Below are 26261 nucleotides of genomic sequence, written 5' to 3' on the forward strand. Positions count from 1 at the left end.
AAACAAGACTTGACTGCTGCTAGCAATATACTCCCACTTCAACTATGGATGGGCAAACTGACTTCCAGATGCCACCTTCATGCTTCAACTACAATGCATGGTATGGTAAGCATGGTATGGCAATTCTCTTTTAGTGGTGAGTGTATGAAGAAACAGGAGGCAGGCAGGTGATGTTGGTGGGACAGCAAAGGGGGGAAAAGGCACCTGTTAACTGTTAAATGCAAAAGAAAATAACTATGTTGAAGCACATAAGAAAGAATACAGACTTTCAGACTTCTTCCTCTTTAAGAGTCACTTTTTTTTGACAACTGCAGTTTTAAATGGTTAATGAAGCAATAAGGGAGGTGTGAATTTGATGCACAACAGCATTAGAACCAGAAGCTGACAGTACAGAGATTACTTGTTCTGTTGTCCCTGAGGGTGTGTAAAACGCAGGTCTGAGTGAGTCACTGGACAGGTAGGGGAGTTCTGGAACACAAATGGCCAATTTAACAAGCATGCTAATGTCCACTGAAGGGAATGACAATTAGAAGTGCAAGCTGTGTCTTAGTGAAGAGATGAAGAGACAATGAGGAGATTCAGTTGTTAGGAAGGAAATGTGTTGAGCTGGGATCCCTCTGCATCTCTCATCTATGCTCTCTCTACCACAGAGACCTTGACTCTGCTACAAAGATATTGACAATACCAATGTAAGTATCACAAGAATACATATTTAAATATAAAACATGGTCTTTGAACTCACTGTGTCTTAGTGCTGTTTTGCAGATGAGAATATTGTCTACTACAGAGATAAGCACTACTAAGTGTTGGTAAAATACTGGTGCTGGAAAACGAAGCAGCATTAACAACAGCCTTGCTCCCAACACTGCTCTTGGTCAAAGAAGGTTATGCTAAATGTGTATAACTATAGCAGAGTTATGATGAGTAAGTGTAAGAAAAATAATATTCAGAACATCTGTAGCCACACTAAGACCACCAGTTCCTCAAACATTGAGCAGGTTTGCTCTTGTAAGGTCACACTCATTCTGGTGTTCACATGCCAAGGTTTTTGCATATGCATTCATGTTGGAAGAACTGGTTCCTAACACTGTACCACAGAACTACATCCCCATACATAGTTTAACATGGCCATGTGAAATTTAGTATAATATGCAAAGCACAGATCACATTAAGTGATAAACATTTAATGTTGGTGGAGTTGAAGGTGACACACTACCATAAAATGAAAACATATAAAGCAGTATTTGTTCTTCCTGTCATCCTTTGGTGGACAACTTGATAGCAAAATGACACACACATATTTCCAGACTTAATCTGGATGCACAACAAAGCCTAAAATTTAAACTAACAGGCCCCAAGGATTTGGATCCAAGAATAGACTATGCCAAGAGAAAACAGTGAAATCTGATGATTACACTTTTCAAAAGAATGATCCCTCAAATGTGTCATGCCAAGATTATAAATGTAACTGAATATCCATGGAACCTACAGGCAAAATTTAAAATAGAAACCAGCTTTTAAAGATGAGAATTTCAACCTGAGCCAAGGCTGAGTATATTTCCTTTAAAACAATTTTTGGTAGTTGTTTATTTTCAGTGTATTAGTCATTAACATGGCACTGTCCAGTAGCTTCCTCTTGCTTACACCCAATTTGAAAGAAATAATAATAATAATAATAATAATAATAATAATAATAATAATAATAATAATAATAATAATAATAATATTTCCTACACCTACCGGAAAACCAACTTTCCTTCCCAACCAACTCTGACCTTTTCTGTTTGGGAGACATCGATTTTTTTTTTACCGCCTGTGTTTCTAATGGAGCTTGAAATTAACATGGCTTTTGTTTACCTCCTAATTTGTGCATCACCATCATCAGTGCTGTCAGCACAGCTCTGGGAATAGGGCTTGTTTACTGCTTCTGCATAACCAGCAGAAGGAGCATAGGAGCAGAAAATAGGTTTGGTTTAGAGTTTTTCCTTTATTTATTTTTTTTTTAATGCCCAAGTCCTTTTGTAGGTTACATATTAATGACTTGAGTGATACTGTGACCCACTTTATCAGTTTTTTTAAATGAAACACAGAAAGACTTGAGCTAGCTTCAGGGATATGTTGAATTCCTCTGGCACATAAATCATAAAAAGTTGGTATTTTTGTTGTGTCAGTCCAAAGCATCTGTCAGCCTTTTGCACAGCTGGAGTTTCAGTGAGACCCAACACTGCCTGTCTAATATGGAACACCAGCTAGAGAAGTCTCACAGCAACTCATTCTCTGAGTAGCTGCTTTGGCACTATGTCCCAGTCTCTGGATCTAAGACAGACTCCAGTATCAGAGTACCTGAAAGGAACAATGTCATCTTCTCTTCTCAGACATGAATTGAATATTCAGAATCAGGAGACAGGCACATGTTCTTGCAGATCTGAAGCCGTATTATCTCTGTAAGAATAAGCTTATTTCCCTTGGTCACCACCAAAGTGCATGGGCAGGGGTTGGTAACATACAAACTAATTTGAGTAGGTTACCATTCCATTACCATGTCCTTCAGCAACTGCAAAGTTACTACATGATATGTCCATCCAATCAGTGCTCGAATAGATCATTGTATGATTCTGATACACAGTTAAACCATTTGTATTGCCGACTACAAATAACTATTTTCTAGATATGACTATAGATTCTATGCACTGCTTTTGTTTCAGTGCAAAGGGATGGACACCATGATCAGTGAAACCCTGTGCATCTGTTTTTTATTAGTACTCAACCTAGCCTTTTTTTCCTAAGAAACTTTGTTATCCAAGGTGAGAGAGAACAATTCCATTCCCAAACATCCCCATGACTCCATTTACTTTTATATGAACATTGGCACAATCTGCACATGTAAGAAAATTACTTGGTTCATGAAAATAATAATAAAAAAATTTAATTCTAAACAAAAATTATTTTGTTTCTTTAAACCAAATACACCTCTTCACATATTATACTCAAAAGACCATAGAAGTCTGATGATCTTTCTCAGCATGAGCTCAATAACCTGAGTTTCTTGTTCCTGTCAGAAACCTATCCCTCTTCTCCAAATTCTCTATAACCTCTGAATATGCCTCCCAGTTTCCTCCTGCTTGAAATACACCACACCACACCATACCATCCTTTCAGAATACACCACACTCTCAGAATTTAATGCTACAGTGATTTACTCTCTTTGATTATGTGCAACATATCTAACCACTAAGCATTCCCTGATAAAAATCCTGGTTCATTGTGAGGGATCAAGAACTATGTTTTAAAAGCAGTGATGTGGCACGTTGAAAATCCTACCTTACCTGCTCTGTAAACTCTGCTTCAATGTCAAAATAAAACCTTTCAGCTACCTCAGACATACAGTGTATTCCTGTTGTTTCCTTTCCCATATTATCTCCATTTCTGATATGACAATATTGTTGATCTCTCCTTGCATCTTCATGCCTAAAGCCTTTTTCCCCTACAGAAGGTCACTAGGTTTCAGAGGGTTGTTTTTTGGTTTTGTTTTTTTTTCACGCAGCTACCAAAATTAGTCTCGGCACTGCCCTGTTAGCACCCCAGAGACTAAACAACTCAGCTTCCTCAGGAGACAGGAACTCAGAAAGGTCATCTCTTGATTCAATCAGACTGTGCATATGCACTCTGTATCCCCTAGGCTGCCTATGAGCTAAGGATAAATCATTATCAAGAAGCAGGAGTATGAAAACTAATCTGATTTTTAACACATCCTCTGCAAATAAAAAGCCCAGAACACCATAACAACACAAAGCCTGAAGACTTATTCAGACTTCAGCTGAAAAATCCTGTAAGGTAAGAGCAAAAATGAAATCCCAAACAATGCCATTCCAGGCCTCCTAAATTGACTCATGAATGAGTCAAGCATGACATTCAAGGAGGAAGAGAGGTTGACTAACCTTAGAAAGAGAACTATTTGGCCTTTTGAGGAAAGTGGATGCCCTGGTGGCTTGTTTGTGATGGGGAAACATGTCCATTAGTGGGCATTTTAGAAAAGCATATTCACTTCATAAACCATCCAATTTGATTTTAATCATCTGTTTACTTCTGGCCTCAACTACATGGAAGTAAATGACAACAGAGACCACTAAGAGTCTCCTGAGCAATGCAGACTCAGTGGATTTTCTCAAAAATAGTTTAAATAAAAGATACTTGGATTGAACCACAAACACTGCAGATCAATTTGGGACCTAGCAGAGTCTCAGAGGAGAAATCTGCCTGTAGAAGATTGGGAAAGGATTCTACTCTTGCTCAGCAATCATATAGTGGGAACCATTAACAGTAAACATTTGTGACCTCTTTGCAAATGAAATAGAAGGGCATCTCCTATTCTAACAACTTTGTGGTTAACACAGATGCCTGGAGTGATGGGATGTGGTGCTTTTCATTGGAATTGCTGTAGCATTATACATCTGGTTAACCAGCTCATTTGGGCCATTTCCAAGGGCTGCATGTTGTTCTAAATGGATCATGGTCTGACTGGGAAAACCAATGTCACGTGTACTTTATCCCTGAAATTCAAAAGCAGATGTCTAAGCAGACACCTGACCTGATAGGATTCCAAAGAAGGTTAGATGTACACTGGAAGGACTTCCACAAGTGTTTAGTAAAGGTTTACTAAACTAAGGATGTTTGCAACAGCATGTGAGTGTTCACTAGGGATGAAAAGTAAAGGGTCTTAAAGACATAATCTTAAAATGATGGAAATTATTTCACTTTATATTCTTATCCACCACTATCAGAATAATTGTCTTATAAATAGATACATGCATTTGTCTATTTTCATGTCAATTTTTTTCAAAGACTGATGTACCAGAATGTCAATGTTATATAATTATATATTCTGTAAAATAAAGAGGATGGCATACTGGTTGGGAACAGCACATTTCACACTTCATTACTTCAGCTGCAAACTCAACCAATGTTAAGTTCCAAATTTTCTGTTTCCAGTAGTCAGGTTTCTTTGATTGTTTTGTGTTTTGTTTGTTTTGGTTGTTGTTTTTGTGGATTTTTTGTTTGTTTTGTTTGGTTTTGGGGTTTTTATGTGTTCGTTTTGGTGGGGGTTTTTGTTGTGTTTTGTTTTGGGGGTTTTTTTAAACATATTTCTGTTCCACAGCTTTATCTAGAAGTTATACTGTCCTCAGTGAAAGACATCCAGATGGTAGTGGTGGAAATCTGGTGGTTTCCTTTAGAAATGAACACAGAGAACAATGGAAGTGAACAGTAGGCTTGGGAAACACATCTGGGTATCACAGTGAGAACAGGATAAAGGACAGAACTGTCACCAGTGGCCCAAAGTTCAAACCACCATGGAAATGTTACAGTCAAGCCAACTGCTCTATTTTAAAATACAGCACGTGTCCCAAATTCATCAAGGCCAGACAAAATATCACATTATGAGACTGCTATCAGGTTGTGAAATTCTTAGGTCAATTTTTAATTACAGAAGATCATTCAAACTGATTTGCAGAAATATATACAAAGGATATGCTTGGTGAATTAAAAGAGTCCTAAAATACTATTAACAACTATTTGCTACTTCGACACCTCTGAAAGTGTAATTTGTACTGGCCCTTTAAACACAAAATAGCTACCAAGGAATGTGTGTTTTAATAGAGCTATAAAAAGATTAAGCTAAGATGCCACTAAAATCTGTCTTTACCTCTCAGCACATTTCAGTGCTGATTTGGAGATAGTTTTGATCCCAGTAGTAAGAACAGGAGAGGATAACTTTGATTTATTTTGGTTTGTACTGCAGAAGGAAGTCACAGTGCATTACAGACTTTTCAATTGTCTCCCAAAATCCAGATTTGCTGAGTGCAAATTGTTAATGTTGTCAGGGTGGAGGAGGTATTCAACTGCAAACATAAAAGAAAGTTTAAAGAGTTGAGGGTCACCTTTAGAAGATATAAATCTTTGAATTTATTTGAACGGGTTTAAGATTTTATGAATGATGGAACCACCCATCTGTAAGACACCATCTCTAACCATATCACCAATGTGTGTTGTAGGTTGCAATGCTTATTTAGCAGCTTATAGCTGCACATGTGGATTTTCCGGGCAGCGGTGGGAGTGCCCTCCTCTCCCACTGATCACATTGTGCAGCTTCCTATTAAATGTCACAGCAGAAGCAACCTCACTGATCCCCCATCCAGATCACACTCAGCTCAACTCAGAGCCCTTGGCTTAAGTTTGGCTTCTAACTAGCAAGCAGATTGTGTGTCACAAAATCTGGTGCTCTCAGAGTCATGTGCAATGTGACAGCATCAGCAAGCAGACCACAAGTTCCTTCTCTATGAAGCACTATTTTTTTACTTTATGGTTTAACTCATTCTGAATCGGGACCCCTTACTGAAGCTGAAGGTTACACTATGATAACAACAACAAACAGATTCCCCAGGAGACAGTGATACAAAATTTCTCAATGCTTCTGATGTTCTGGAGGACATGAACTCCTTTCAATATAACAAACAAAAAGCTGCCACCACTGCAATGCCACAGCAGCTGCTATTTAAATACATTCATCACCTCCTTGAGCTTACAAGCACTCTGAAATACCGCCACTCACTTCTAACTATAACATATGTGTCCTCAAGGCAGACAGGGGTTAAGTTGCTGGTCTGGTATCACCCAGGAAGGCCAGAGCAGAAATATGTAAAAAAACCCCGAAAACCTGAATGGCAGTCCTACACAGTAACCCCAAGCACATCCTTCCATAAAGGTACCTTACTTCAAAATGCTCACTTTCCTTTCCAACTTGGCAGTTTGGCTTCATTTAAAAACCTTTCATTATAGCTTAAATTATGTTCAATTTATTTTTCCATGTCTGGCTTTTTCCTGACTCGGGCTTGACCGTTTTTACTCTCTCCAGAAACAGTAAAATCTCTTTTGTTGTTAGCAAGCAGGAAAGGAGAATTTATTCAGAATGTCTCTCTATTCCTCCACTGAGAAAACAAAACAGATGTGTTGTCCTCAGGGAGAAGGATCCTATCACACTGCAGGTGTGAGCAAAGGCTGCTTTGCATGTGGAGAAGAAAAGAGCAGCATTAAGGGACCTTGCTGGAAAAACAGCACCAATGGCAAAGGCATTTGGTTTCTGAGCAAGCAGAAGTTCATCCACCTGAAGAAAAGAAGGGGTACAAGGAAAGCACGAGGGAAAATAACACCCTGCTTTGCATTGGCAGGAGGAGTAAGTGCTGCTGCCAACTTTCCCAATATTAACTTAGCATTTCCCTTAAAGCAACAGCGTCACAAACCAGGGAATGGCATGAAAATGTCTGCTTTGGTTTTTAAAAAGGTTTCACGCTTCAGCCTGAAACCAAGAATAGCCTAAAGACCCAAATTCCCAAAACATCCAGGGCAAAATGTGTATTCTTTTTAAACCTCATTGTTTCTGAAGGGGGATCTGAACTAGTTTTTTTTAATTCTTTGGGTAGACATCATTAGGTAACTTTCATAGCCTTGAAGATTTCCTAAGCCCTTCATTGACACCTCAAAAGATATTTTTTAAAAATCCCAAAAGTAATAAGAAGCAATTCCTTAAACATAATTTCATCTTTTGAAACACAAGGAAGTGTTGGTGTTTACATCACTAAATCTTGGACAATTCAGAGTTACTATAAACTGATTTGCAGAAAAACACAGCCCATTGCATATGGCAGTAATTATGCTGAAACTGGCAGAGTTAGTTGCAACCACTGGTTTGACACTGGCCTCTCTTAGGATGACACAGTCATGTTCAGTCTGTATCACACAGGGAAAGAAACATCAGAGCAGCTTTCTCCATCTCCATGAAGACTGGTTACTAATGAAAAGAAAATGGTTTCCTTTGGAGTTTCATGGCGTTTTATTTTTTGTCCTCTCATAGATCAAAGAGTATCTTTTCCTGGATGAACTAAGTCATGTTTGCATAAATGTCAGCTTTTAAGGACAGCCTTGCACTACAGGAAGCCAGTTTTATCTACAGAGCTTGATTTTAAAAAGGAGACATCAAATGAGCTGGTCCCAATGCTGCTTCCAAGATCAATTTATAGAAGAGACAGATCTTTATAGGCATTATTTGCACTCAACGAAAGCCCAGATGCATCCCTAGAATCCCTAAACTTCTGTGACCCTTTCCTGCCATAATTTGCTTTTATGTGCAAATAATGCTAAAGTAAACCAAACCCTGCTCACTTGGGAATGAAAGAACTATGGTATTCAGATATGATTTTACATGTTTAGATAATCTTTTTAATTTTGATGGATGTATTTTTTACAAGTCCTCAGTGAGCAAGACTGGTTGTTAACGCAGGGAACTAGGAGTGCTGGAGGACAGGCAAGACTGCTGTAATAATCTCATTTATAAATAAGCAAGAGGCAAATGATACTTAAAATTGCTGAGAATTGTTACCATACTGTATCATGAAATATTAGAGCTGTATAAATCTGTGGTATCACTGGTGGGTACCACAGGAAACTACTGAAGTGCAGCAGCAGAGGTGCAGGAGGAAACAAAGCCCCAGGTACAGCAGTAGGCCTCTTCAGAAACACCCAAACCTATATTCCCAAGAATTGTGTGCTTTGGAGCTGACACCATGGGATGGTACTCCATTAGATCATATACTAATGTAGAACAGAGCAAAGGCTTCTGTTCCTTGGGTTAATTATGGCAGAGCTGCACAGGAACATCTCTGGCCAGGACAATGTCACACCTGCATGAAGTTTTTTCTGCAAGTAACAGTGCTGGAGTACAGCAAACAACCTCCTCTTCCTCCAAAGACTGAAAAAAAATAAAAATAAAAATATCTTTACGTTGGTTTTGGCTGAGAAGTGAGGCCAGCCTGAGCCTGGAAGTGAAAATGTTGCCTGGAATAACTACTAGCAATATTCTAAGAATCCGATTCAGTTTTTTATAGCAATTCTATTCCAAAGCAATGGAAAGTTAAACATCTGACAATTTTCTTTTTCTGGCATCACAATCTAGCTATGAGAAGTCACTGTGATGCAGTGCCACCTTTCTGACCCAGAAGCAAAGGGTCAAAGGTACAGTCTATGCAGTGCCCATCTTTCTGCTCTGCAGTGGCCAGGTGGGCAGTGGTTCAGTCTCAGGAAAGCAGGAGACTTCATCAGATCCTGTAGAGCTCTGCTTGGTAAGAACAGAAGAAGGATCTCAAGTCCACAACTGTCTTTACACTGTACCTTTTTACTCTTTGCAGTGGAATGAAAGATGTTCTGCTATATTTATGAAACTTTAGAAATACTGAGGAAGCAGGACAGGTTTGTCTCCATTACCCAAATGCACTGTATATTTTCTGCTCTTGAGAAGTAAAAAGACTAACAAGTTTGGTCCATCAAACAATAAATAATATGCGTGCACAGATTTGATTCACAACAGCCCAATGGTGCATGGTACCAAGGTAGCAAATAGCATTCTCCAAGTATAGGAAAGCAAAGGGATACAGCTGCAGAAGGGTGATGTGAAATTAAAGAGGGAATGAAATGTGTGATCTTATTTAATCACACCTGGTGCTTCAGTTTTTCAATAACAGCACCCTGCTAGACTCTGTCAAATCAGTTCTACAAAGAAAAAATTATGGATGGAAAATGAATTAACTCTTTCAATCCTTCTGTTAATACATTATACCAAACAGAAACATCTTTAGCAGTGGCTGTTAAGTATCCTTTTTTCTCAGATGAAAGGTGCTCAGCACCTGGCTAAACGGAGCTCAGTGGATGACAGTGCATCTGTGCCAGCACGTGAGCACGTGTCCTCTACAGTGACAGAAGCACAAGTTTTGAGTGTGTATATAGCCTATTATTATACACAAGATATCTTTCTGGTCAGAATCAACTTAAAGGACTGAAATGCCACAACGGGATCAGTGGTGGGTGGCCTGTATGCACAGTGAGACAGACAGAGGAAGCAGGACAGCCAGGGAGAGCAGAAGGCAGCAGGGCAGAAAGCAGCTCCTCCCTCGCCTTGGACACACTGCTCAGCACAGATTTCCTATAAAAAGAGAATGTGTCCCAGCAATTACCTGTTTTCTGGTTTCTTTTGGGCTTTCCTTTTTTAGAGGTTTGTTTTTTTGTTTTTGTTTCGGTTTGTTTTTTTAAGTCTTATTTTGCAGTTTCTGTTTATATGAAACATCAAACACAATTTGATTCTGCAGGCATTGCATGATTACTGCATCCCATTGGCTAGTCAGACAGTGCTTCTCGAACTGCATGCCCTATGTACTAATAAATCACCTGTGGTAATAGACAGCAAGGTGCTCTATCCAATATAAAAAATGGTAATCGTGGTCAAATGTTCCATTCTTCAGGGAAAAGGAAAAGAAAATAAACCTTCTACATGATTTCACTCAGCAGCAGAAAATAAAAAGCCAAGGTATAATTAGCTTAACATAACCATCTTTATATTAAATTCATAGAGAAGTAAATCAAACATGAAAAATAACTAGCAGGCTCCTGTTCAGGCTCCTCAATGAATTAATGTCACCAGTATGGCACTGGATAAACTAAGAGATAAAAGTCTGCTGCCTGGATGAGCTGTGTGTTTGGAGAGTAGTTAATTTTCAGAGGGGAGAGATTTCTTTATGCAAGTGTTACCCATTTAAGTGTTACCCATCTGGCATTTATTTGGACATTACTGTCTCAGGAGATGTCTAGATTTTGCAGTATGGATTCAGACAATTTACTGAAAAGCTAAGGTGTTAAAGCAAATGCGTCAGAATGGTCTTAAGGACATCTTAGTCTCCTCATTGTCTCTTCATCACACTCAAGGAGATTATCACACCAAGGAGCAAACACTGACTTTTTTATTAAATAACTAAAAAGGCATTGTAAAAGACAAATTAAAGATGCTAACACTGCAGCACAAGGGATTAATTTAAACCAGGGTTATTTAAAAAGCTGAATATAATCACAGTTCAAATTAACAAACAGGAACCCTTGGTTTAAATCAGTTTTATTCTTGTTTTGCATTTTAAATTTGTGTTTTCCTCTAGAGGACAGAACCATAGAGAGTGTTGAAATAGACTTCAAAAAGATTATCTAGTCTGCCCTTCTACTTGAGGTGTACAGAAATACAAAACTATTCCCTCAGGTAACTCTTACCTATTTCTCACACCTACAGCCTTCCTCTACGCTCACTACCCCAGATACTCCACTCCAGTGTGTTTATGCTGAGTTTCTAAAACCCAAAACTAAACCTCCTCAGGTATAAACTCAATTAATTACTTTGCATCTTACTTGTGAGTTCAGAGAGGGTAAAACACCACTACAATTTTACATTATAAGTCCTTTAATATACCTGGAAGATTCTGTCTCAATCCAACATTCTCCTTGCATCCTGGACCAAAGCCTTTCAGTATTTTCTCATTGGTCTTTTCTAAATGTCTGCTCACTTCTACAGCTCTCTTCCTGGCTTTCTTCCATTTGTCTATATTGTTTCATGGTGTGAAGCCAGCTCTGGACACTATCCCAACAGAGAACCCAGAGAAAACAGTTCAGGGTGTCCCATGGCTTACATGCAAGACTCCCAGTTGCAGAGAAGTCTGGTTTCATTCCTTTTATTCTCCCTCAGCTGTACCAAGGTGCTGACTCATGCTCAGCTTGTGATATCCCCCCAGCACACCCTCTCTCACAGTACTGTCACTTACTCAGATATCCCTCATCTGCATTCCCTTCCTTGTTTTCCCTTCCTCACTGCAGGCCTTCTTACTGAATCTGAATTCCCATCTTATTCATTTCAACGATTTCTGCATTTTATCAAGATTACTTTGGACTCTAAACCTGCCCTCCACAATACCCTAAACCTATTGCAGCTCATAGTCCCTTGCACACTGTACTCTCCAGTCCATCATCCAAGACACTAATGAAAACCAAGAGCAGCACTAATGAAAACCACGACCTGGGGCAGAATCCAACTGCACTGCACTTCAGGCTCCCTCCCTATCTGCCGAGCAAACAATAACTGTCCTTGAACACAGTACTTCAACCCTTTCACCTGCCTCACAGCAATTTTACCTAGATGATTTTTTCCATATTTACTTGCAGAGAGGCTACATGCCTTTCCACAACACTGCCAAAAGCCATAGAAAAGAAAAGACATACCACAGACTTCTAACTGCTACACCTCTTATTCCACTAAAAAAGTAAATCAGAGAGGTTTGACATGTATTTTGCTTTTTTTCCCTAACAAGTCCACACTGGCTGTTTTCCCATCAGCTTATTATCCTATAGCTGTTTACAAATTAATTAATCATTTTCTGCAGCATTTTACCATGTATTAAAGTTAAGCTGACAGGTTTCCTCATTTTAAATGCTTAAGTTTGGCCTTCCTTATCCCTCTGAAACTCTTAAAGGTAAAAGTTGAAGTGCAGGGATCATCTCATGTGAGTCCAAGGTACCCGGGGGTCAATTTCATTATACCACAATCACTTAACTGTGTCCAACTTCCCTCCATACACTCCACCCCTCTTCTCCATTCTATGTTGTGTTCTTTTCCCTCTGTTTCTTAGAATCACAAATTGGGTTGAGCAGAAAGGGACCTTTAAAGCTCACCTAGTCCAACCTCCCAGCCTTGGACAGGGACATCTTCAACTAGATGAGGTAGCTCACAACCCCATACAACCTCATCTTAAATCAATGTTTCCAGGGATGAGAGTTCCATCACCTCTCTGGACAACCTGTTCCAGTATTTCACCACCCTCATTGCAAAAAAAACACCCCTAAAAGCATCTTTTAGTTTAAAACCGTTACCACTTGTTCCGCCATAACAGGTCCATTTAAGGTAACTGTTCAAAGCACCTCGTCATGGTTCACCTGTTTGGGAAAACTGAATCCAACAAAGTTTCCTTCATCTTTCTCTTATTTCTCTGAATTTTAATACCTCTTGCAGTTTCAACTCATTAAACTAGGTGTTTGTGCTATATTTTGAGTTTTTGCATTAGCAATGCACTTTCCTGCTCCCACTCCTTGTAGCATTCTTGATTTTTCAGTAATTGCAGAAGCCTAAATGAGTTCTGGTATTTTGTGTCTCCTTCCTTCAGTGAGACAGTCTGCTGCCATTTCCGTCGTATTCTGTCTACCAAAAACCTATAAATTCCCTTGAACTTCTTTTCCATCCCTTCCTGGCCATTACCTATTTATTCCAAAGTTCAAAGAAATCAGGTCTTTTAAAGTCCTTTGATATTATTCAGCTGCTTTTACTCATTCCTTCCTCTCTTTTGGATCTGAAATGTTTTTGTGAAAAAAATTCACAAGCACTTCCTTCTGATGACTCACAATAAGTTAAATTCCTTCATTAATTTCCTTTATCCTCACAAACAAAAGTAACCCTCTTTAGATTTTAACTCTTATTAACAGTTTAGACAAGACTGACTTGACCAAAAGTAGGCATCTATTCAGCTTGTCAATCCAGAGAAGTGATCAGGATCTCTCAGGGGGAGATTCAACAACACCTACAGTAAATCACATAAAGCATTTCTAATGGGTCCTATTTTTCCTGAAGTAACCCTAAAAGGGAAGTTCTGGCAATCAGCTCACACACTGGCATCTATCAGTCACAGAATCATGCAGGGCAGAGAGCACTTCTGCTGGTTTCCAGCTCAATCTCCTGCTCAGTGCAAGATCAGTGTTAGAACAGGTTGCCCTGCACCATATCCAGTCAAGTTTGATATAACTACAGGAATGGAGATCCATACTTTGTCTGGGCCCATTCCACTGTTTAACCAACCTTTTCCACTCCCTTAAACTTTGTTAGATTTCTCTGTGTCACAACTTGTGCCTGTTACCTCTAGTTCTGGCGCCATGCACATCTGAGAAGAATCTGGTTCTGCCTTCTCTGAGCCCTCCCAACAAGCAGCTGCATGCAGCAGAAAGACCTCCCCAGACCTGGTGTACAGCCTAAATGAACCCAACTCTACCCCTTTTCCCTACATATGCTCCAGCCCTGACCATCTTGGTGGCTTGTCCATTAATTTGCTCCAATTTGTCAACGTCTGACTTACTGTGAGCACAAAACTGCACAGACTTTTCAAGATGTCATCTCATTGGTGCCAAATAGAAGGAATGATCAGTTTCTGTGACTTGCTGGGATACAGAGCTGCTTGTGCAGCACAGGGTGGTGGTGTCCTCTTTAAAGCAAGGGTACCCTTCTTGTTCATACTGACTGTTATTTACCAAGACCTCATAGTATTGAGGCAAGGTACTGAGGTCAGGTAGCACCAGTCAGGGCCCAGCCTGTAGTGGTGCAGGGGGTTATTCCATCCCAGATACAGGACTCCATACTTGCATTTGCTGAACTTCCTAAGGCTTCAGTCAGATCAGTTCTCCAGATGGTGCTGTCCTCCCAGCACATCAAGAGCCCTCCCAAATTTGGCAATATCTCACAAACTTGTTAAGGGTACACCCTGTCTCATCGTCATGGTCACTTACAAAAGTATTTGGACAGTGTTGGCCCCTCTATCCCCATTCAGGATCCCACTAGATTCTCCATTCACTTGTTTCCTATTTATGCAGCCCATAGGTCAGCAATTTGGCTACAAGGACATTGTGGGAGTTTCACTATGTCAAAGGCCTTTGTAAAGTCAAGGTATACAACATACATTGCTCCTCCCTTGCCCACACAGCCTGTTGTCTCAATGTAGAAGACAATCAGGCTGTTTTTCCCTCAGTAAGCCTAGGTTGGCTCCTCCTGGGTACCTCTTTGTCTATCAGTGTGCCTTGATCTCTAAACCAGAAAAGATTACTTGCTCTTCTGAATTCTGCTTTCTCTTGATATTGCTTGGTACTACTTGTCAAAAGATTGTGAATAGTAGAGTTCAAATGTAATACTGAACTTGTCAGCATGTTGACCTGAATCTAAATATAGCATGTATCAATAAATATGGCATTTCTTTTTAAAGTTAACACAGGCTACGCATATTTATTCCTATTATTAGCATTCTTATATACAATTCTTGACTAATTTTAGAAGAAAGTAGACTAGAATAGAGTATTCCAGTTGGAAGTGACTCACAACCATCACATAGTCCAACTGCCTGACAATTCGGGACTAAACAAGTTTAATCATGTTATTAAAGGTATTGTCCAAATGCCTCAAACACTGACAGTCTTGGGGCATAGACAATCTCTCTAGGAGGTTCCAGTGTTTGACCATCCTCCTGGTAAAGCAATACCTCCTAATGTCCAGTATGAACCCCTCCTGGCAAAGCTTTTAATCATTCCCATATATCCTATCACTGGATACAAGGGACAAGAGACTAGCACATCCCTCTCCACCTCGTCTCTTCAGGAAGCTGAACAAAGCAATGAGGTCATGCCCTCAGGCTCCTACTCTCCAAAGTAGACAAGTCCAAAGTTGCCACCCACTCCTCAGAGGACATCCCTTCCAGCCCTTTCACCAGCTTTGTTGCCCTCCTCCATTCAAGGACCTTCACATCCTTCAGTGGTGGGGCACAGAACTGCACCAGAGTCCTCAAGGTGAGACTGCACCAGTGGTGAATGCAGGAGGATAACAATCTCTTTTGACTGGCTGGTTATCTTGTGTTCGATGCAACTCAGGATGGGGTCTGGCCTCGTGGTTGCCAGGACATGCTACTGGCTCCTACTGAACCTGCTGCCAACCAGCACTCCCAGATCTCGTTCTGCAGGGTTGCTCTTCAGCCACCCTACTCCCAAGTTATACTTGTGCCTAGAGTTACTTATTCCTAGGTGCAGAATACAACACTTTGGCTTGTTAGATTTTATTCTACCAAACACATCAATGCCCCAGTCTATCTAGAACATTCTGCAAGATATCCTGCCCTCAAAATAGTCAACAGCACCTCCCAGTCTGGTATCATCAGCAAACCTGCTATTGATGCATTCACCTTCTCTATCCAGATCACTTATAAATAAATTGAACAGCACTGGCCCTAGAACTGAACCCTGAGAAACACTGCAGGAGACCACTCACCAGCCAGAAGTAGTCCCATTCACTCCAACCCTTTGAGCCCTGCTATTCAGACAGCTCTTCACCCAGCATACCATGAACTCACTCATCCTACAGCTGGACAGTTTGTCAAGAAGGATGGTGTGAGGGATTTTCACTGCTTATGTTCTAATTGGGCATGAGCAATGATAGGACCTTTTGACAAGAGTTGACTAGGGCTGTTTTCTTTGGTAGTCATGTTAAGTTCTAGTTGTAAACTAGGTCTTAGTGTGTAAAAGTGAAATGCAATAAAATTTGAAGAACAATATTGTCCAAATAAGCTACATAGTCAAGGGATAAATAAGGTTATGATTGTACTTTTAAAGTACTCAGTGTCATTAAGCAAGGAAGCATTACCATCACTTGAACTGAATGTCTTAGTTCTGGTTACCGTATTTCTCAGGCTCTCAGAACTGGTACATTGTATTCTCTACTGCATAGATTTTGTTTATAGATTAAAAGTGGAAAACAAGCTTTTCAGCTTTTTTTTCTCCCAAGTGGTTTCTTACTTTTGAATGAACTAGTCACTGAATTGAAATAGCTGAGCAAACATGAGAAAGATATTATCTCTGCATCTGCAGGAGTAAAAAAACAGTTTAGCTCTTCAACAACAGGTGTTTAATCAGTGATTTTCACCAATTCTGTTGTCTGACTTCCTTTGTATTTCAGCAGCAAATACTCACTGCTATACATCGAAAAATACGGATTTAAATACTGAATCTGCAAGATCTAACTTTACAATGCTGTCTGAATTTCAAATAACTCCAATGTACTGTCCTTTTAAAAAGTAAACATGCAGCACAGTTTTAATTTAAAATCACATTAAATATTTCATATCCACTTTGCACTGCACAGTTTGCAACTGTTGGAAATACTGCAATATGTTGGCACAATTTTTAGTGCTTTAATTTTTTTTCAAAGGAAGAAAAAACCAATGATGACCTTGTTGTGAAAGAAGATGCAGAAGCACTTGATGCCTAAACCCCCATATAATCCAAGTGTGTGCTGAGAAGAGGAAACAGGATGTGAATGAAATCAGCTTTTGATATTCCAAACTGTTTTGCAATAACTTTGAAGCAAACATATTCCATGCTTTTGCAATTGTAACCCAGGTTTTTGAATTTCAAGCTGTAACATGTACAAAATCTTGCTTCACTACCACCACTATGGTTCAACCTGACCTTTTTGCATTGAGTTTGACATTTATCCTATCTCAGACATAACTCTGAAAAAACCCCTGAAGATGCCAAACAATGCTTTTAAAGCTCATAATATTGGTTTGCACTAGTAACAAATTCATTTGTCTCTGTCTTCCTTTATTCTTAAATGAAAACACCTTCTCATTTATACACAGGCTAAGTTGGACAATAAAGAGATTAGATCTAAATGGGAACTAGAAATCATAAAACCCTAATAACTGGGCATGAAAGAATTTTATTTTCTGTTTGGCACATCTGTCAACCACCTAAATCTGATGTGCTGATAAAACAAGACAGCTTAAGGCACTAACCATGTCAGATCCATCTGTTCTTCTGGACATCAAGAAGAAAAGGAATTGCTCCCCATGGTATTCTGTACACTTGAGACCATTTTGTAGAGTTTTCCTCTGCTGCTGACAGCAATCAGGTCTACCAGCCCAAGGAAGAGGTTTTCCAACCTTGTTTCCTCTGTTCCACCTGGGCATGCTGTGAATCCTTGGCTTCCTCCCTTCTCTCCATGGTCTGGGACTTGGTGGATGGGAGAGGGATACAACTATATTGGAAAGGCTTTGGCAAAGTCAGGAAACCAAGCACAGAAAGCAAGAGTGAAGCCTATCCTGAGTCAACCTAACCCAGGATCCTGGCTCCAGAAGTGGTTCTCAGAGGCTGCACACTTCCTGCTCTGCATCTCAGACCAGGTTCATGCCCATTATGTTCTCCACTACTTTCTTAGCACTAAAGTATCCCTTCTCATACTATTCCTCTGCTACAGCCAGAAACTCCCACCACGAATATCCCTATCAGGACAGCAGTGATACCCCCCACAACACAAGCCAGTGGTCTAAGAGACTGCAAGGGATGCTGATCAGACAGCAGCTGCTCCAGTAGTCACCACTCATTTGCTCAGCTGCCCAAAGCACTGTGGCAGCCAATGCTGAGCTACAATGCCAGCAGCTACCAAAAAGAAACCCACTGCATGGCTCCAAATATGGACCACACCAATTGGAGCAGAACAAGCACAGAAACAGTTGACAGTACTGAGGTGTTCGTGACAATCATCTTCCAGAAGTGTTTCAACAAAAATCACATTTGAGCCACTTGCAGCCATATTCCACGAGCTTGGCAGCAATTCAGGGGGTGTACTACTTTCCTACAGAAAGGTAGAATCAAAGGTGGTTTTTTTTTTACAGGATAGATACAACCCACAGATACTGGGCTGGCTACAGATCTCTAACTCAAGCAAAGCCCCTTCATTTCTTGCTTTTGACTGGCAGGAGAAAAGGGAAGGAGGTCCCCAGTCTAAAGGAACATAGGAGACCCAGGTAACAAGCACAAAGCTCAGCTGCTCTCTAGAGTGAGAAGCCCACAGTTTTGGCCGTATGAAGGCAGGAAACAAGTATGCAAAAGGTTCTTTTTACCATACACTGGTCACATATCCATATTATCCAACCCACCTGAAAAGCAAACATCTGAGAAGACAGAGTTCACTGGAAAAGATCATGTTTTACTCAGCACTGCTTGATTAGCCTCAATTTTGAGAGGTCTTTAACCTTTTTTCAACTTCATGCTAAATGTTCAAAAGCTGACATTGAGCTGCTGGTATTAAATCCAGGCTGTAACAGTTCTAGGGAGAATGGCTTGCTCCAGCTCAAAACCATGCTGACTCTAACTCTGAAGCAAGACAGCCAAACACCTTGTCCCCTGATATGCAGGCTTCCAGATCAAGTCACACAAGAGGGTAAGGCATAAATGTCATGAGAGGACTTGGAAAGAGACCACGGAGCTGCAGGGTGCCCTTTCCAGAAACTGCAGCCTGTGCCATGCAGAGCCAGATGGAGCTGGTCTGCAGATCACAGATGCGCATGTGGCACTTGAACGGGCAGGTGAAAATGTGTAAATCTACTTTGCCCTTCAGCTTCTCATGCAGGATGTACATAAACAGCCAGCAAGGGTGTGTGTGTGTGTGTGTCACAGAATGGATAAGGGCTCTGGTGAAGCCCTGTATTAAAAGGAGATGGAGATGAGGGGCAAATCATAGAAGTCTCACAATACACATGGTAGGACCAAGCTGGGTCAGATCCATACTGACTCATCCTTGCTAAGTACCAGAGGTGAAAGAGTAAGCATATCACCTACTATAGTGCAAGAAAGTAATGCATATTATCAGTTACTTAAAAGTTTGGAAAAAAATGTGAAGAAACAAAACAAGCAATCAGAGCTGAGGGTCTGATTACTGAGACCCAGAAATATCCTTTTCGAAAGCTTGCCTTATTTGCTGCAAATCAGTTTAAGCAGCCAATTTGAAGCTATCACACCAGCATGCTGTTATATGTAAGTTAATAAGCACTTGCTATTTAGGGTTTCTGCAATGGCTGTTTAATTTTTAATCATATCCTTAATTTACTGTTTACTTTTCTATCCAATTAGAGTGTGTGTGTGTGAGTGTGCATCTGTGTGACTAAAAGAACATAGAAAACTTTGTTTATTCAAAAGTACAATGCCTTGCTTTCTAAATGAGGAGATCCGTGTGTCTCCTGATGGTATTTTTTTCACACAGCCCTCTTATTTTTCAGGAGAGTGTCACCTCAGGCTGCTGTGTTATGTTGCATCATTCTGCTGTTAGAAATGGGCACCACTGACCTCTCTCTGCACTGCTGTACTGGTGAGTTTGGAATTGAATGTCATTAAAATACCTAGTGCTAAAAATTGGGCAGTTTTACTGTCACTTTCCTGAACCGAAATCCCAGCATCCCTTTTCTTCTGTAGACCAGACATTAGGTAACACCCTGGGACACCTTCATCCTCCTCATCCCCATTTCAAACTTTCATTAGATTCGTGTAGTCATAAAAACTGGATGCACTGAGGGGATGGAAGATGGATCATTTATTTTTAAGCACACATTTTTTCATGTTGATCAACAATAAAGTTCTCAATTACAGAGAGAGAGTAAATATAGCAAAGAAGGACAGAGCATCAAGAAGAGCTGGGTGATGATGGAAGGATAGAGATTAGAACATCTCGGAGTCCAAGAGATGAGCTAATCACAAGTAAAATACTATTATATACCTACTACTACCTGACATGTTAGTTGGTGTAACACCAGTGATTAAAAAAAAAATCAAGGAAAGTCAGAAATTTACTCAGCAGAGGAGTAATGTGGGATCCTGGAAGAGCTCTAGAGAGGAGATCTGACACCCAGCACAACTCCTGTGCCTGCACCCTCCACATTCAGACTGGCTCCGCTCACTGCAAATTAGGACAGGTGGTAACAGGACTGCACACACCTCAGTCAGACACTACTCTCACTCCCAGCAAGCAAAGGCTAAAGAGAAAGGGCCTTATGTTTCCCCACATGTGGCATCTGCTTCAAGGGCAGGTACCTGAGGAGCTCCACAGGAGAGGTTTTGAAAGGCCATGCCAGGCTGAGGCTTGCTGCTTCCTCTTGCCATGTTCATGGCACTCACCTGGACACTCACATCCCAATGCAGCTGTATTCCCTGTATCTTTGAGAGTTATGTTGAAAAACCCAGACTGACATCCACTTTATTTTGCTCTCAGGGAAAAAAAATTAAAAAATAAGCAGTTGCACCCCTCTGCAAATGTAACACCTGCAGTTTCCTTTCTTTTTCTCTTACAGCAAAAGGAAGGTAACGATATGAAATCTACATGTTCATCAAAAAAAATAAACATCTAAGAGTTCCCTTTAAGGAAGAAACTAAAGGGCTATGGCTACAGATGTCTTAACAGTGGCAGAACAGGTTGGATTAATCTGTTGAGGCAAAAGACTTAAAAACCAGAGGGAAGTAAAATGCTTTCAGAGTAAATCCTACAGGTTACAGCACCCTTTTTCAGAAGCCCATTGCACTCGGTAGCCAAAGTGCTGGGCAGTTAGCCACACCTTCACACAGCAACCCTTCCTAAAAACACCCACTCCAGGGAATGTTTCTGCTGAGTACAGGCAGCCCTGCACTCCAGGAACCAAACTGCTGCGTTTAAAACAAAAGCTGTCTGCATCAGCCAGGCAGCTCAAAAAGGCAGCTTTGGTTCTTGTTTTGCCCCCGGGAGCAGGAGCTCACAACAAGGAAGGAGGAAACTGTATAATAAAAGGGAGACAGGAAGGTCTACAGTAGGCTCTGAGTCCTAAAGATAGCAATGAAACTAGCACGAAGGGAAGGAGGAAACCACCCTCCCACACAAGAGGAAACCCCAAAATAAAAACTTTTGGCAGATGGTAAAAGGCTTTAGCATTCAGTAAAATGAATGAGCTGCATAAGAATGCAAGAGAGCTTTAGTGGAGACAGAAAGTCCAAACAAAAGACATATGAGGAGGTTTTTCAGTCATTCTGTTCTTATTTCAAGTCATTTTTGATAGGTTTCATGAGCTTTTCTATTTAATTGAGACTATGCAGTTCATGGTTTTCAGGAGACTTACACCTTCGTTGTCTGTACTAATTAATTATATGAATGGGAAAACGTTTTCAGTAAGTTTTCTGAATTAGAAAGCAAAAGTTCAGCTCCCGATGTACATTTCATTTGATGCTCTCAGAGTGCTCAGACCTTCTGTGTATGACTGGACAAAACTCCACAGAGGGAACAAAAGCCACAATCATAACAGTTTAATATTTGTATCAGGCTCAACCATGTTCAGGTGAAAGAAAGAACTCAAGAGTGATTGGGATCTGTCTAACTGAAGTTATTAAAGTACTCATGTCTGAGGAAAATTGTCAAGGCACAGCTAAGTTATAACACCATTCCAAGACAATGTATAAAATGAATCCTTGTCTGCTTCAGATTAAAGGACCATTTAAATTACAAGTAAGAAAACAACCCCAAAAAAGCCCTTAACCCAGAACTTGCAACTCATTAACTTTACCCTTTTTGGTCAGTGCTTTTACTACCAGTGAACAGAAGTTAGCTCAGTTTAAAAAATGTTCATAGCAAGTAATTATATACGAAAACCAATGTTATCAATTGCAGCCAAGAAAAGCAATATAGGGGTGTAACATAACCAGATTTTTCCAACAGGTACAGATAAAGACAACCAAATTAATATACTAAGGCAGTGGAAGACTGGTGGCAAATTAAAACTGAGCAACATCACTTGCTATATGCTTCATGCTGAGAAGCAAAAACCAGGAAAAGCTACTGTCTACTTTTCCTCAATTCAATTTTGGCTATCCCAAATTAGAGAGTCTGTTGTCCAGCTGAAGCCTCCAGTGGGCAAAACATTGCTCCTATCAGGGGCCTTTGTTTAAAAAGGGCACAGGTAATTTCTGCAGGTGGTTGTTGTTCATTATTAGTTAAGGAATGTAAGCAATGAATTCAGTCAAATACCTAACTTTTTAGCTGGCAAATATAAGATACAACAAAGACATTTCAAACTGCTCAAGCTAAAAGAAAGTATACTTGTTTTGGTCTTTGATTATGCCATTTTAGTAAAGAACATGAACAAAATAAGATAAAAACAAGTTTTGTGGGGTTTATTTTCAACAGTGATCATCAAATTAGGATTGCAAATAACACAGGCAGTGCACATCACCAAAAGAGATTTGGAGACCAAGTGAAAAACATGCTTTATGTAGTTAAGAAGAAGTGATACAGAATATAAAATATTAAAAATGTATTTTTTATATATTTGGCAAGGGACCATATTTTTCAATTTTAGAAGGAGCTATGTTGGGTTAGAGAACAGAACACTTATGTTTCTGTATTTGTGGTTTTAATTAAGTTACTAAAAAGGTTTATAGATTTTATCCAAAGGTCAGCAAAGTCATTGGTACCCCTCATTGATTTGAATGGGCTTTGTAGTCTCGTGCTGTAGAGGAAAAATGGGGTTGATCCTGTTCTCATTTTAACTTGTTTCACATTTTGCTGAAATCAATGGAGCATTACTCCTTCATTTGCCCTCACAGAACCAAGAGCAAAGTTGAGTTCTCAGACTTTTAAAGGGAAATAATTGAGATAAAACCAATTCATAGAGGATAGTAGACAAAAATTTGCACTCTTTTTAGAAGAGTAGCTACTATAGAATGTGTGCATGAAGAGTTTAAAGTCAGCTAAAGACTTTCCCAAAGACTTCAAGCCAAATTAACTGTGTGCAGTAGAAATTTAAAGAAGACACTAGCTTTAAGTCCCCCTGATTCCTAGAGACATCTTTGATAACAGGATTTGATTCTTCTGGTCCCAACACCTGTTCACATTCCTCACCTTAAATGTCGTGGGTTCTGATGATTTGTTCAAGAGATAACACTGAAGGAATCAGCAAAACATAATATCCTTTCACCAATTATCATGTGATCAGCTAAACCATGTAGAAGTACAGTAAAATTTCCACAGTGACATTCTCATTACTAGAGGGAACCAAGGAGATCTCAAGACTAGCAGTAAGAATGTAATAAAAGAAAGCATGAGCTGCTGACAAAGCAATGGTCACACATTTTAGTGCTTATCACTGCACTATTTTTAAGAAAGGAGAAAGAAAATTTATCAACAAATAATTCTAGCAAGCAAATATCAGGAAATGGTAATAATAATTCACTTGGAAAGAGATTATTAGCAATAGAAAAAATGAAACACTATTTTTCACAATGATAGCTGAAAAAATCTCTACACCTAAAAGCAACATTTGTAGAAAAAACCAAAAAAAGCTCATAGAAGTCTCATTTTATGAAGATACATCCCAGCAAAAAGACATTCATTACCTTGATGGGCTGTAAGGGTTGTCTGCTTTTCTATGACCCTCAAAAAACCATGCTCCAGGTTTAAGTAGAGATCTACAAAAGTCAACAATACCAGTGGTTAATGTCACAGTCAACAGCTGTAATGGAAAGGATGGCAGCTGCACTGTTGGACACATTAAAGCAATTCTTGATTCTAGAGAAAGATGCATTCAGAAACTATACAGGTAACAACTCATCTGTCAGTGGAGCTTTAAAGGTCAGACTATCCCTCCTTTCCTCTTTCCTATCCCTTTCTTCTGAAATACAGTTTGTTTGTTTCAGTCTTTAAAGTTTGGACCAAGGATTATAACTGCTGTGATGCCACAGGAATAATCAGCATAGAGAATTTTCCAAGGTCTATCTCCATCCTTAATTGCCCAACACTTTTCATAGCCACTCCATTGTCTAAGATGATGCTGATGATTCCTCCTGGCATCCAGGATTCTTTAAATAGGCTGACCCATCTTGACACCTTATGACAGAAAATCACAAGGAATGGCTGAGAAATTCCTCACCAGAAAACTGGAGTCTTATCAGTCCTTTAAACCCAAAGGCTAAAGGAAAATCAACAAAAGAGAACTACAGCAGGAGATACTAATCTCTTGGCCCAACTTTAACAACAATTCTCAGTTACTCCGTAGTTCTTCAGGGAATGAAAGACAAAAAGAAACAGAGTAAGAAAGAAGGCTTTCCTCTTTATTTCTTGAGAAGACTGGAATGACCTAACTCTTAGAAAGGAGGAAAAGTAATTATTATTTCCTCTTCATCTCTACCTCTGATATATGCCAAAGAGGAAAGCAAATAAAACCATACAGCTTAGAGGACTTTGGAGAGTAAGTTTTAACAAAAGAAGCTCTATATTACTGCTCCCTGAAGAAAGGCAGAATCAGTTAGAAAGAACTTCTTTTTGCTATGCAAGACCTTTTTTTTCCTCTCAGGTCTTTCTCTCAAAACCCAGCTCCTGAACATCCTACACAACAGCACTCTCTCAGCACAACAAACAAAGAGTTTTAACTTCAGTCTGCCAGCTGACAGTACAAATGGTAAGCCTCTCAGCTGCTCTCAGTAAAGAATGAAAGAACATGGCAAAATTACTTGTTTCAAGGCCCAGGTGCTGGAGATACTTCAGCTCCGTCCCACAGCACCAACTGCCAGCTGATGGCAGAGGGGTGTCCCACATGAAATGACAGGGCAATTCTATTTCTAATGGGAGGGACTCAAAACTCTGAGACCATGCCAATGTATATGCCTTCAGCCTGTGCTCCAGCTTGAAGGGGAACCTCGATTTGCCTTTTTGTTCACACAGAAAAGTCTCTACAGTTCCTGAGGGTGAGAGCTCCAGCCCTCTTATACAGCTGAAAGAGTATAACAAATCAGAGACCTGACACTTTATACCAGGCTGTCTGGATATGAAATTACGTGCACATTCCTGAGTCTGGCTATTTCCTAATCAGGTCTTTAGGTGCAAGTCATCCTGCAAGCCCAATTAATGTAAAACAACTACTTTTTCATCAGTGTGGATAAGCTTAATGAGCTCCAGGATGTGGATGAAACCTTAGTGTGGTTGAGGAGCTTCAGTATTGCCACACACATACTGTCTTAAACTCATCACACTGACATTGGGAAAACCAGTCAAAGACTGACTCAGTGCTTTCACAGGTTTATACCTTTCAAAAAACACTGAGCTTCTTACAGAGCTACTCACTGCAGATTTTCAGCATATCCTTTCTTTGTACAGGTAACTTTGAGTAAGTCAAGTGACTAGGAGGTATTTTTACTGATAAAAACTTCAAAGGTAACACTATGTGTAACAGCATATATTTAAATTTTTGGATCAAACAATACAGCTATGGCTGAACTGCAAACAGAAAAATAGATAATTAATAAAAAAAAAAATCCCTGACACATTGCCATTCACATTCATGTAGCAAATTAGGACTGCTGTATTTATGCTGTCATTTGCTGGAAATAGCACTTATAAAAAAATGACAGGTGCTTTATGAGTACTTGGACTGCAGAGAGGAAAATCAGGTATTTTTTGAAAACTACAAAATTTTGTTTGAATTCAGAACTCCTTAGCATCAAGGACCACCAGATCATTATTAATACACTTCAATTTATTATTTTATAGGGAATCAATTTCAATTAAAATCCATTCAAACAGTGACTGGGAAAATTCTATAAAATTGATTTTAAGGAGGAACTAGCATAGTTAAAATTATTAATCATACTTGAGTATGTCATAAACCACTGGGCTAGTCCTCATGCTTTATGATCATGTCAAATAAAGAGTTTTTTTAAAAAACACCCTTTCCTTTGTAGAAGATGCCAGAGATCTGCATAGT

The 26261-nt window shown here is 39.7% G+C and overlaps 1 protein-coding gene across 3 annotated transcripts in view; it reads right to left on the minus strand.

Moving 5' to 3' along the window:
• The window catches only part of SAMD12 (sterile alpha motif domain containing 12), a 174324-nt gene that overhangs the window by 56761 nt on the left and 91302 nt on the right, over nucleotides 1-26261 (minus strand). For 2 of the 3 annotated variants that reach the window (XM_030445061.1, XM_030445060.1), the window contains exon 5: nucleotides 23899-23970. The exons of the other annotated variant lie outside the window; for it this stretch is intronic. In XM_030445061.1, the coding sequence (XP_030300921.1) occupies nucleotides 23899-23970 (72 nt within the window). The remainder of the gene's footprint in view (nucleotides 1-23898; nucleotides 23971-26261) is intronic. 3 annotated transcript variants of the gene reach the window in all.

Source organism: Calypte anna, chromosome 2 (genome assembly GCF_003957555.1).
Source record: "Calypte anna isolate BGI_N300 chromosome 2, bCalAnn1_v1.p, whole genome shotgun sequence".
Lineage (NCBI taxonomy): Eukaryota > Metazoa > Chordata > Aves > Apodiformes > Trochilidae > Calypte > Calypte anna.